The sequence below is a fragment of the Papio anubis genome, chromosome 1, assembly GCF_008728515.1.
Source record: "Papio anubis isolate 15944 chromosome 1, Panubis1.0, whole genome shotgun sequence".
NCBI classification, from domain to species: domain Eukaryota; kingdom Metazoa; phylum Chordata; class Mammalia; order Primates; family Cercopithecidae; genus Papio; species Papio anubis.
This window is the reverse complement of record NC_044976.1, coordinates 53344704-53357176: the sequence shown is the minus strand read 5'-3', so window position 1 is coordinate 53357176 and position 12473 is coordinate 53344704. Positions and strand designations below refer to the sequence as shown.

The 12473-nt window shown below is 46.4% G+C and overlaps 1 protein-coding gene across 1 annotated transcript in view; it reads left to right on the top strand.

Moving 5' to 3' along the window:
• Nucleotides 1–483: 483 nt before the first annotated feature.
• DHCR24 (24-dehydrocholesterol reductase) overlaps nucleotides 484–12473 on the top strand; it is a 36723-nt gene continuing 24733 nt past the window's right edge. The window contains exons 1-3 of the mRNA XM_003891940.4: nucleotides 484–1208; nucleotides 4341–4496; nucleotides 12062–12167. Coding sequence (XP_003891989.2) covers nucleotides 756–1208; nucleotides 4341–4496; nucleotides 12062–12167 — 715 coding nt within the window. The 5' untranslated portion in view covers nucleotides 484–755. The remainder of the gene's footprint in view (nucleotides 1209–4340; nucleotides 4497–12061; nucleotides 12168–12473) is intronic.

Sequence of the window (12473 nt, the reverse complement as noted above, 5' to 3'; positions counted from 1 at the left end):
AAACTTCCTAAAATTCCATATGAAATGCAAACGGCGCTGGATTTCAGCTTTTGCTGGTAACTGTGGCAGCTCCTCTACACTGGTTGCTGAGTGAGGGCAGGGCCATCTGCTTTGCTCACCACCCTACCCGAAGCTTGCAACACTGCCTGGCACAGAGAGGGTCTGGAGAGTTTACTCGGGCTGAAATGCCTTCCTTCATTCTTTCTCCTCCGGGCCTCGATCTGCCTCAGTCAACTGGAAAAAGAGGAAGAGTGCCAGCCATAGCCTTCCACGCTTCCAATGGCCTCTGGAGTTCACGAACAGGTCTTCACCTTTCTGGGCTGCTTCCAAGTGTATACAATGGAGCTCACCACTCCCCACCGCCCAGGACTGCTGTGTAGCTCAAATGAATTCGTGGAAAGCGACCCCTAAAAATGAAAAGATGCCTCTGGAGGCCTTGCGCACACCGAATGGCACGACGACCTGCTGAGGTTATCGCCAGGTTTCCATCCTCCGCGCCCGGGAACCGCCTGCCCGGCCAAAGGATGACTGACCGGAGGCCGGGGCGCCTCCCAGCCCTCGGGCGAAAAGCCACTGCAAAACCACTTAAGGCGCGTTTGGAGGAGGCGGCCCGCAGCCCCGAGGGCCGGAGGCCCTGAGCGCCAGCCGCCCGCCCCCGGTATCCGCTGCGGACCCCACCGGCACCCAGTCCCTGCCACCCCCGCCTCGCGCGGCGGCGGGGAGAAAAGGGTGGAGCGGCCCGACTCCTGCAGCCAATGAAAGCTGCGGGTTCCTGGTCCGATCCCCGGCGCGGCTCGCCATTGGTCGCCGCCCGGGTCTCGGCCCACCGGACCTCGGCGACCCGAGCCAATCGCGAGGCGGCGGGCGATCCCGGGCTCCCCTGGCGGCAGGCGGCTGGCGCAGAGCTGGCCAGGCGCGGAGCTGAAGGCAGTGACAGGGGGCGCGAGCCCGCAGCCCTCCCCGCGCGGCGCCGCATGATGGAGCCCGCCGTGTCGCTGGCCGTGTGCGCGCTGCTATTCCTGCTGTGGGTGCGCGTGAAGGGGCTGGAGTTCGTGCTCATCCACCAGCGCTGGGTGTTCGTGTGCCTCTTCCTCCTGCCGCTGTCGCTCATCTTCGATATCTACTACTACGTGCGCGCCTGGGTGGTGTTCAAGCTCAGCAGCGCGCCGCGCCTGCACGAGCAGCGCGTGCGGGACATCCAGAAGCAGGTGAGCGGCGCCGGGTGCGGCCGGGACTCAGGGCTGGGGGCGGCGTGCGCGGGGATAGCGGGACGCGAGGTGGTGACGGGAGCTGCGGTGCGGGGGCGGCCTGGACTTCCCGGGGGGGTGGGGAGCTGGCGTTGGAGAGGGGTTGGAACGAAACAAAAATGTGATGGGGTCAGGGGAGCAGAACAGGCAAAGTGCCCACTGTATGCAGGGCATATGCGGGTACCTGGAGGGAGATGAAGAAGGGAAAGAGGGGGAGGTGCGCAGCACTCAGGTAACTCTCACCTGGCCCAAACATTTCAGAGAAGGAAGGGCTTCCGGGAGGTGGAGCTGGGTCTAGAGATTGGGAAGTATGGGAAATGATTGGGGGAAGGTGTGTAGGTGGAGGGACTGGTGTGGGCAAAGGCTGGGAAGCCTAAAAGTGCAGGGCGCAAGCGGGAGAACGTCGGAAAGTCCGTTTGGTGCTAGGCTGGAGAGAGGCCTTGATGCCAAGGCCGAGTTTGGACTTTATTTTGTAGCAGCAAGACGCTTTTGATTGGGTTTAGGATAGAAGACTAAAGCAAGAAGGTAGAACCCAGCCCAGAAGCGGGAGGGAAGAGCCGCACAGCCTCTGGTGACGGAGGTCTCACTCCTTGACAAAGGCAGTCGGTCCATCTCTCAGTTCCTCAGGCACCCACGGAGCCTGTGACCTGCTGTGGCTCACAGTGGAGCCTCTTCTGCATCCAGGGACCTGGGCAGTTTCTTGACTCCCTCTGCTTCTCCTTATGTTCCTCTCTTGCTGGCATCAGGTTGCAGAGCTTCTGTTTCCTGCTGACACCCTTCCGTAGGTGTAGCAGCCTCCATATTCTGCTTGCTCCACGCTGGGTGCTGTAGGCAAGAGCATGAAGATGGATGCGGAGAGACGTTCCCATGAGGCATAAGACCTGGGGCCTGGTGGGAGAACCCAGTGTCTGGAAGTACTTTGCCCTGTAGCTCTGGATTTTGCTGGTCGCAGTCATGGCTCCAGAGCCTCTGCCTGTCCTCCCTCCCCACTTGCACCCTGCTTCCTAGCTGTTTTCTCGAGTTCAAATTCTCCATTTACCTGCTTGTCTCCCCTGTCAGACTGTGAGCTCCTAGAAATCAGGGACTGTTATGTGACTCGCCTGTGGCCCGTAGGACCTGGCTCAATACAGCCTAGCGAGTGCTTATTAATCTCAGCTAAGCCACAAGGTTCACTGTGAGCAGAAAGACAGGGGCCCAGCTGGACTAGCCTCTACCCCAGACCTGCCATGTGCCATTGCCATCCTCACAGCAACCCTGGTAGATGTTGTGCCTATTTTGCAAACAGGGAAAATTGAGTTTCAGAGTGTGAGTCATGTGCTCAGGAAGAGTAGTCAGTAAATGGGGCTGGAACCTGGGTTAGCTTGATTTCAGAGCCTGAACTCTGACATTTCTTCTTTCCCAGGCTTTCCCTTCCCCCCTGTAGGTCTGGTTTAGTTGCCTCACACCTGGCTTGTAATAGCTGTCTGACCCAGTTGCCCTTTTTTCTGGGCTCTCTCTTTGGCCTCCAGCTTAAATGCAGCACCCCTAATCACTCCCTCCCATCTCTGGGCTTGTATCAAACTCCATGGCTGCAGATTCAGGCAGGGACAAAACCTGGTTGGTCATGGAATCCCACCTATCATCCCTTTTCCCCCAAATCACAGGAATCTCTTCCTTAATACCTGCCCCCTACTGGCTCCCTGGCCTCTGATCAAAGGATAGTCCTTCCCCATGTTGAGCTGTTTGCCTGGCCAGCCCCAGTGCAGCCTTCTCCAGGAGACCTGACCAGTATTTGACCAGACTTTTGGTTGCAAGTGAAAGAAACTCAATTCAAACTGACTTGAGCAAAAAGGGATTTTATTGGCTCAGGTCCTGAAAAGTCTAGGAGTACAACTGGATCAGGCATGGCTGGATCCAGGATCTCTGTCCCCCATCTCCATCTGTCCATCCCTCTGCCATCTGTTGGCCCTGCTTTTCTAGGTTGACTTCATTCTCTGGAGCCTCTCTCCTTGGAGAGGCCCCAACAGTTTCTGGCTCATATCCAACCAGCTTAGCAACCCCAGTAAAGAGAGAGTGGCTGTCCTGGAACTGGTCTCATTGGCTTGACTTGGGTCATAGACCCATCCCTTAACCTGTCTCTTTGGCCAGAAGGATAGAATCAGACCTCAGTCACGTACCCACCTCATGGGGCAGGGGAGTAGAATCAATCTCACTTGGACCAAAGGAAGATGGGGATTTTTGAAGTGGATAAAGAGGAAATGGATGGTCACAGGTCAAAACGACAAATATCCACCTACCTGCACTTGTCTATCTCAGCAGAAAAGAAATACTTCATCCTGCGTTTCTGGTGGGCTTGTCATCCATGGGCCATTTGTTCTGTGTTTTGTGCTCTGGTCACTTACCTTAGAGGTTTTGTAAAACCTCTTCCTTCTATAGGCTTGGTGGTCCTTCCCTGCTCCTTCTCTCCCCCTCAAAGTGATGCATGAGTTAACATATACAAATGTTTAAACAGGCCTTGGCATGTGATAAGCCTCCATACATGTTAGCTATTACCCTGTGAACTGTTACCACAGCCCCATCTATCCTTCGTGTCCTGAAGTCAAACAGTCCTGGCTATGAATCTCAGCTCTGCCATTTACCAATTGTGTGACTTTGAACAAGTTCTTTTGCTTTTGAGTTTCCTCATCCTCAAAAAAAGGATGTCATCCTAACTTCCTGGGACTGTTGTAGGAATTACACAAGACAGTGTGCAAGGAGATGCCTAGTGTGTTGGGAATACTCCGTAAATGGTCATCATTTTTATACTTGCTATTATTACCATTACAAAACCTTTTCTGAACTTCCCAGCTAGAGTTAATGTTTTCAGAACACTTTAATCCTCTATTCTAGCTCTTTCATCATTCTGCCTTATGGTGTAGCAATATGTTGGCTTTTCTGTTAGCCCTGCTGGCCAGGGAGGTGCCAGAGGGTAGGGCCAGCAGGTCTTTTTATCGTTCTGTTTCTCCAGTGCCTGATGGAGGCATCATTCCCAGCTCCCTCTTGATGAAAGCAGGGCTGCAGGCTGCTCGGGGGATCCCCAGTGGGGCCAGCTCACCCTCTGTCCTGTGGTTGCAGGTGCGGGAATGGAAGGAGCAGGGCAGCAAGACCTTTATGTGCACGGGGCGCCCTGGCTGGCTCACTGTCTCACTACGTGTTGGGAAGTACAAGAAGACGCACAAAAACATCATGATCAACCTGATGGACATTCTGGAAGTGGACACCAAGAAACAGGTGAGAGTAGCACTTTTCCGGGCTCTGGGAGCAGGTGGGGCTCTGCCCCTGGTGCAAATGACTCATAGGGAAATGATTGTAGCCAAGGGCATCCCAGAGTGGACAGGACCAATGCCCACAGTCATAGAAGATACTCCCTGCCATTGCTGTCCTTAAGCCTCACAGCCACCAGGAGAGAGATGGGTCATAATAGCTCCAGGGAACCCTTTGTGTTTCCACAGGAAGTCAGGAATGGGGAATTCATGAGCAAAAATGAGAGGCAAAAAGGAATCTACTTACCCCTTCCTGGTAAGGAAGTGTGGTAGTAAAAAATGGGCTACAGAAGTGACTGAGAGGCGTGGGTCTTGTTACAAGCTTCCTGGAGACCCTCTTGGTTAATAGCCTTTGAAATGTACATACTCTTTGGCCCATCTAGTAATTTTACTTCTCGAAACCTGGCTTAAGGAAAAAAGGAAATAGACTTCAATATAATTAAAGATACCCAACACAGAGCGATTATATCACAGTATTATTTCTAATTGACAGCAACACAATATCCAATAATAGGGGAGTCATTAAATATGGTATGTCTACTTGATGGCATTTTGTTATTATTGTGAGACCTTGGCCAAGTTACTTAATCTCTCTATGCCATTTTTTTAACAGCTTTATTGATGGATTTAAAGTGTGGTGACACTATTACCACAATCAAGACAACAGACATACCCATCACACCCCAAAATTTCCTCATGCTCCTTGGTAATCCCTTCCTCTAACCCCTAGCCCTACCTCTTCCCCGACCCGCCCCCCACAGCCTTAGGCAAACAATGACCTTTCTGCCACTATAAATTAGTTTGATTCTAGAGTTTATATAAATGGAATCATACAGTGCTTTTTGTTTGTCTAGCTTCTTTCACTCAACATCTTTATTTGGAGATTCATCCACATTGAAGCGTGTGTCAATAGTACATTCTCTTTCACTGATGAGTCATATTCCCACACATATTGTGTGGACGTATCGTAGTTGGTTTATCCATTCACCTACTGATGGACATGTTAGTTGGCTCCAGTTTGGGGCAATTACAACTAAATTGGAACATTTGTGAACAGTGTTTTATGGGCATATGCCTTCCTTTCTCTTGGGCAAATACCTAGGAGTGAAATGGCTAGATCATGTGGTGGGTGTACATTTAACTTTCTAAGGAACTGCCAATTTTTTTTTCCAAAGTGATTGTAGCATTTTACATTTCCACCAGCAGTGTGAGTGTTGTTCTTGTTCCACACTGTAATAAACTTGGTATGGTTAGTCTTAATTTTAGCCATTCTAATAGATGTGTAGTAGATTTTCATTGCACATTTCCCTAGTGACTAATGATCTTTTCATGTGTGTGTTTGCTATTTGTGTATCTTCTTCAGTGAGGCCTGATCAAAGCTTTTGCCAATTTTTAAAAAATCAGGTTGTTTTCTTATATATTCAGGAAACTTTTTTTTTTTTTTAAACTTTTAAGTTCAGTGGTACCTGTGCAGGTTTGTTGTATAGGTAAACGTGTGTCCTGGGGTTTGTTGTACAGATTATTTCATCACCCAGGTACTAAGCCTAGTACCTATTAGTTATTTTTCCTGATCCTCTCCCTTCTCCCTCCCTCCACCCTCTGATAGGCCTCAGTGTCTGTTGTTCCCCTGTATGTGTCCATGTGTTCTCATCATTTAGCTCCCACATATAAGTGAGAACATGCGGTATTTGGTTTCCTGTTCCTGCGTTAGTTTGCTAAGGATAATGGCTTCTAGCTCCATCCATGTTCTTGCAAAGGAGCATGGCTGCATAGTATTCCATGGTATACGTACCACATTTTCTTTATCCAGTCTATCACTGATGGGCATTTAAGTTGATTCCATGTCTTTGCTATTGTGAATTGTGCTGCAGTAAACATACATATGCATGTGTCTTTATGATAGAATGGTTTATATTCCTTTGGGTATATACTCAGTAATGAGATTGCTGGGTTGAATGCTACTTTGGTTTTTTGATCTTTAAGGAATCACCACACTGTCTTCCGCATGGTTGAACTAATTTACACGCCCACCAACAGTGTATAAATGTTGCTTTTTCTCTGCAACTTCTCCAGCGTCTGTTATTTTTTGACTTTTTAATAATAGCTATTCTGACTGTGTGAGATGGTATTTCATTGTGGTTTTGATTTGCATTTCTTTAATTATCAGTAATGTTGAGGTTTTTTTCATATGCTTCTTGGCCACATGCTTGTCTTTTGAAAAGTGTCTGTTCATGTCCTTTGTTCACTTTTTAATGGGGATGAAAACAGTTCCTTATCGATGCTGGATATTAGACCTTGAAACAACACTCTTTATTAGATTCATGATTTGCAGATATTTTCTCGCAGTCTACAGCTTCTCTTTTTAAAAACCAGAAGCTTTATTTATTTTTTCTTTTTAAAAAACCAGAAGCTTTATTTATTTTTTCTTTTGAGACAGAGTTTCACTCCATCGCCCTGGCTGGAGTGCAGTGGCGCGATCTCGGTTCACTGCAGCCTCCACCTCCCAGGTTCCAGTAATTCTCCTGCCTCAGCCTCCTGGGTAGCTGGGATTACAGGCATGTGCTACCACGCCCAGCTAATTTTTTGTAGTTTTAGTAGTAGAGATGGGGTTTCACCATGTTGGCCAGGCTGGTCTCGAACTCCTGACCTCAGGTGATCTGCCTGCCTTGACCTCCCAAAGTGCTAGGATTACAGGTGTGATCTACCATGCCTGGCCAAATCAGAAGTTTTAATTTTTCCCAATTTGTTAATTTCTTCTTTTATGCATTGTGGGAGTTTTGTTTGTTTGTCATTTGTCTGTTTATATTTTTGTTTTTTGAGACAGAGTTTTGCTCTGTGGCCCTGGCTGGAGTGCAGTGGTACTATCTTAGCTCTTGGCAACCTCTACCTCCCGGTTTCAAGCAATTCTTGTGCCTCAGCCTCCCAAGTAGCTGCAATTACAGGTGCGCACCACCACACCTGGCTAATTTTTGTATTTTTAATAGAGAGGGGGTCTCACCACATTGGTCAGGCTGGTTTCGAACTCCTGGCCTCAAATGATCCACCTACCTTGGCCTCCCAAAGTGCTGGGATTACAGGTATGAGCTACCATGCCTGCCCTGCTTTTTGTTTTTGATGTCTTATTTAGAAATCTTTGCCTATCCAATGTCAGAAAGTCTTTCTTCTATATTTTCTTCTAGAATTTTTATAGAAACCTTAAAGTGAAGCTCTCTGGACCTGGAGGTTTCTTTGTGAGCAAGTTTTTAAGCACAAATTCAATTTCTTTAATAGATATTGGGCTCTTCAGTTTATTTATTTCTTCTTGGGTTAGCTTTGGTAGTTTATGTCTCAAAGATATTTGTCCATTTCACTAAGTTGTATAATTTATTGACATAAAGTTCACAATACTTCCTATAGACATATGTAGCAATATGTCAAGTCTTTCATTCTTGATACTGGTATTTTGTTTCCGTTCTCTTTTCTTCCTAAACAGTCTGGCTAAAGGCTATTGAATTTTATTGATCTTCTCAAAAACTAGCTTTGATATCATTGATTTTTCCCTTTGTGTGTGTGTGTTTTGTTTTCAATTTCATTGATTTCTGCTCTGGTCTTTATTATTTCCTTTCTTTTCTTACACTGGGTTTAATTTTACTCTTTTTCTGGTTTTTTAAGTTTAAAGTTTAAGTCATTGACTTAGGCCTTTTTTTCTAATATAAATGTTTAGTGCTATAAATTTTCCCCTAAGCACTGCTTTAGAGGCAGCTCACAAATTTCTGTTTTCTTTTCTTTTTATTTCAGTTCAAAACACTTTCTGATTTCACTTTTGATGTCTGCTTTGACTCATGGATTATTTAGAAGTATGTTAATTTTTTATCATTAGTTTTGAGCAATTTTACTATGATGTGCTTTGGTATAGTTTTCTTCATGATTCTTGTTTGGAATTTGTCATAGTTTTTCATCAAATCAGGAAATTTGGGGACCATTACTTCTTCATCTATTTTTCTGTCCCCTCCTTTTTCTCATCTAGTTTAGAGACTGCTAGGCCTATATAATATTAGGCCATTTCAAGTTCTTCTACAGCTCAGGTCACTGAGGCACTGTTCATTTAAAAAATTTTTCCTCTCTTTCATTTTGGATGATTTCTGTTGCTGTGTATTTAAATTAACTAATCTTTTCTTCTGCAATTTCTAATTTGCTGTTAGTGCCATCCATTGTGTCTTTCATTTCAGACACTGTGGTTTTCATTTCCAGAAGTTTGATTTGGATTTTTTTTTTTTTTTTTTTTTGAGACGGAGTCTTGCTCTGTCCTCCAGGTTGGACTGGGTACAGTGGCGTGATTTCGGCTCACTGCAACCTCCACCTCCTGGGTTCCAGTGATTCTCCTGTCACAGCCTCTGGAGTAGCTGGGATTACAGGTGCGCACCACCGCGCCTGGCTAATTTTTTTGTATTTTTAGTACAGACGGGGTTTCGCTATGTTGGCCAGGCTGATTTCGAACTCCTGATCTCAGGTGATCTGCCTGCCTTGGCCTCCCAAAGCACTGGGATTACAGGTGTGAGGCACTGCACCTGGCTGGATCTTTTTAATATATTCTTAATGTCTCTACTTAAATTTTTGAATATAGAAAATATAGTTATTACAAATGTTTTGATGTTCCTGTTCGCTAGTTCTAATATCTGTGTCAGTTCTGGGTCTGTTGTCTTGATTGATTTTTCTCATTGTAGGTTGAATTTTCCTCCCTCTTTATATGCCTGGTAAAATTCTGTTGGATTCTGACATTGTGATACTTGACATTTTACCTTTTGGGGAGCTGGGTGTTTTTATATTCCTATAAATTTTGAGTTTTGCTCTAGGAGGCAGCTATGTTACTTGGAAATAGTTTGATCCCACTGGGTCTTGATTTTTTAGATGGGGCCAGGGCAGTATTTAATCTCGAGTTAATTATGAGGCAAGATCATTTTGAGTACTCTACACAGTGCTCTGTGAATCATCAGGTTACCAGTCTGGCTTGTGGGAATAGACACTATCTCCTGCCCTGTCTGATCCCCTGGTACTATTACCTGTTATCTTTTTTTTGTTTTTTATTTTTAGATGGAGTTTCACTCTTGGTGCCTAGGCTAGAGTGCAGTGGTGCAATCTCGGCTCACTGGAACCTCCGCCTCCCAGGTTCAAGTGATTCTCCTGCCTCAGCTTCCTGTGTAACTGGGATTACAGGCGCCCACCACCATGCCCAACTAATTTTTTGCTTTTTTTTTAGTAGAGGTGGGGTTTCATCATGTTGGCCAGGCTGGTCTCAAACTCCTGACTAACCTCAGGCGATCCACCCGCCTTGGCCTCCCAAAGTGCTGGGATTATAGGCATGAGCCACCACACCCAGTCTATTACCTGTTGTCTTTTCTGGCAGTTTTTTACCTGGCTTCAGCTTCAGGTAACAGCCTCACGTGTATTTACCGATTAGTACTCAGTTGAATTCCCAAGGACGCCTTTTCCATTTCTTCAGTTTTTTCTCTGTGCAACTCTCTCCTCTCCAGTACTGTATCCTGCACGCTCTACTCACCTTGGTCTTCTGAAACTCTCATCTCCATCTTTTTTTTTTTTTTTTTTTTTTGAGACAGAGTCTCGCTCTGTCATCCAGGCTGGAGTGCAGTGGTGCAGTCTTGGCTCACTGCAACCTCCATGGGTTCAAGTGATTTTCTTGCCTCAGCCTCCTGAGTAGCTGGGATTACTGATGCCTGCCACCATGCCCAACTAATTTTTTGTATTTTCAGCAGGGGCAGGTTTTTGCCATGTTGTCCGGCTGGTTTTGAACTCCTGACCTCAGGTGATCCACCCACCTTGGTCTCCCAAAGTGCTGGGATTACAGGCATGAGCCACCATGCCCAGCCTCACCTCCATCTTTTTAACTCTTAGAAAGTCCACTGGGCTCCACCTGGGTTTCTCTCCCTGCACTGCCTAACTCCAGGCAGTTAGATGGGCCATCCCTAGAGCTCACCGTTTTTTAAAATCATTTTTTATTTTTTATTTTTTATTGTTAGGTCTCGCAGTGTTGTCCTGGCTGGTCTCGAACCCCTGGCCTCAAGCAGTCCTCCTGCCTCAGAGCTCACCTTGTTTGTTTCCTCTCTCTGAGGGATCACTCACTTTCATTGTTTATGTCCACTACATTGAAAACTCTTATTTCATATATTTTGTCAGGTTTTTTTTCAGGCAGCAGGGTAAATCTGGTTCCTGTTGTTCCACTTCGGCTAGAAGTCGAAGTCCAAGGGATGTATACATTAAAAAATCACGTGTTCCAAGAATGTGTAATGATAACAGATGATGGTCATAGTATAGTGTTACATTTTAAAAAGGCAAGATAGAAAATGAGATATGCTTTTTGTTTGTGGGTGTTGTGTTAAAACATACAAAATAGTGTGAAAGGAAAATCTTGGGGCCCGCAAATTACTAAAATAAGGGAAAAGTCAAGCTGGGAACTGCTCAGGACAAACCTGCTTTGCATTCTATTCAAAGTCTTCCCTCTGCTCACTGAGATAGATGCACATTCTGATTAGCTCCTTTGGAAAGGCTTATCCGAAACTGAAAAGAATGCGGCCATTTGTCTGCTACCTACGTGTGACCATGAGCCCTCTCCGTGCTTCAAGTTGTCCCTGCCTTCCTGGACAGAACCAATATACTTCTTACATATATTGATTGATGTTTTTTGTCTCCCTAAAATGTATAAGATCAAACTGTGCCCCACCCTCCTTGGGGACATGTTGTCAGGACTTACTGAGGCTGTGTCATGGGCGCACATCCTCAACCTTGGCAGAATAAACTTTCTCAATTAACTGAGACCTGTCTCTGATATTTGGGGTTCACAGTACCAATATAGTATGTGTGGGGAAAAAAAAAGTAAATACACTCTGTTATTAATATTAGTAACTCTGAAGAACTAGGATGGGTGATTTTTTTTTTTTTGAGACGGAGTCTCCCTCTGTCACCCAGGCTGCAGTGCAGTGGCAAGATCTCGGCTCACGGCAACCTCCACCTCCAGGGTTCAAGCGATTCTCCTGCATCAGCCTCCCAAGTAGCTAGGACTACAGGTGCCCGCTACCACGCCTAATTTTTGTATTTTTAATAGAAATGGTTTCACCAAGTGGGCCAGGCTGGTCTCAAACTCCTGACCTCAGATGATCCACCCGCCTTGGCCTCCCAAAGGGCTGGGATTACAGATATGAGCCACCACGCCTGGCCAGGATGGGTGATTTTTGTTTTCTTCTTCACTTTTGCTGTATCTTTTAAGTGAATGAGTATTTCTCCTGCAGTTTAGAAAAGGATAAATCAAATATTTAGTATAAAGATACTTGAAGAGCGAGGTTAAACACTAGCTAACCGAGAGCCAGAAATCACATTCCCTGTAATTAAAGACAATGTTCTAGAAAGAGCCTGTAAAGACTGTATAGGAATCCCTGCAGTGAGTATTTGGGAAGGTTTGAGATGACACCTTCTGTGTGTAGGAGCTCCCCTTGGGCCTGGCAACCTCCTTTTGACCCAGGGTTTCTTTCCTTGTGTCAACAGATTGTCCGTGTGGAGCCCTTGGTAACCATGGGCCAGGTGACTGCCCTGCTGACCTCCATTGGCTGGACTCTCCCCGTGTTGCCTGAGCTTGATGACCTCACAGTGGGTGAGGACCCTATATTAACGGGCAAGAAGAGACACACGGTCCTAGGACCGGAGCTGATGGGCCTTGGCCACCCTCCATGTAGTCCTGGAATCGCTGCTATTCCATCTGTGACAGAAGTCATTCTGTCTCTTACTTGCCTGCTCCAATGACAGGGTGTTCACTGCCTGCTGTTCCATTTCTGAGCAGCTCAGGTTATCAGAAGGCACTTTTAATTTCTGGTTTGAATCTGCTTCCCTGTGACTTGTTCCCGTTGCTCCAATTCCACCCCATGGAACACACAGAATAAATCTAGTCTCTCTTCTCCTC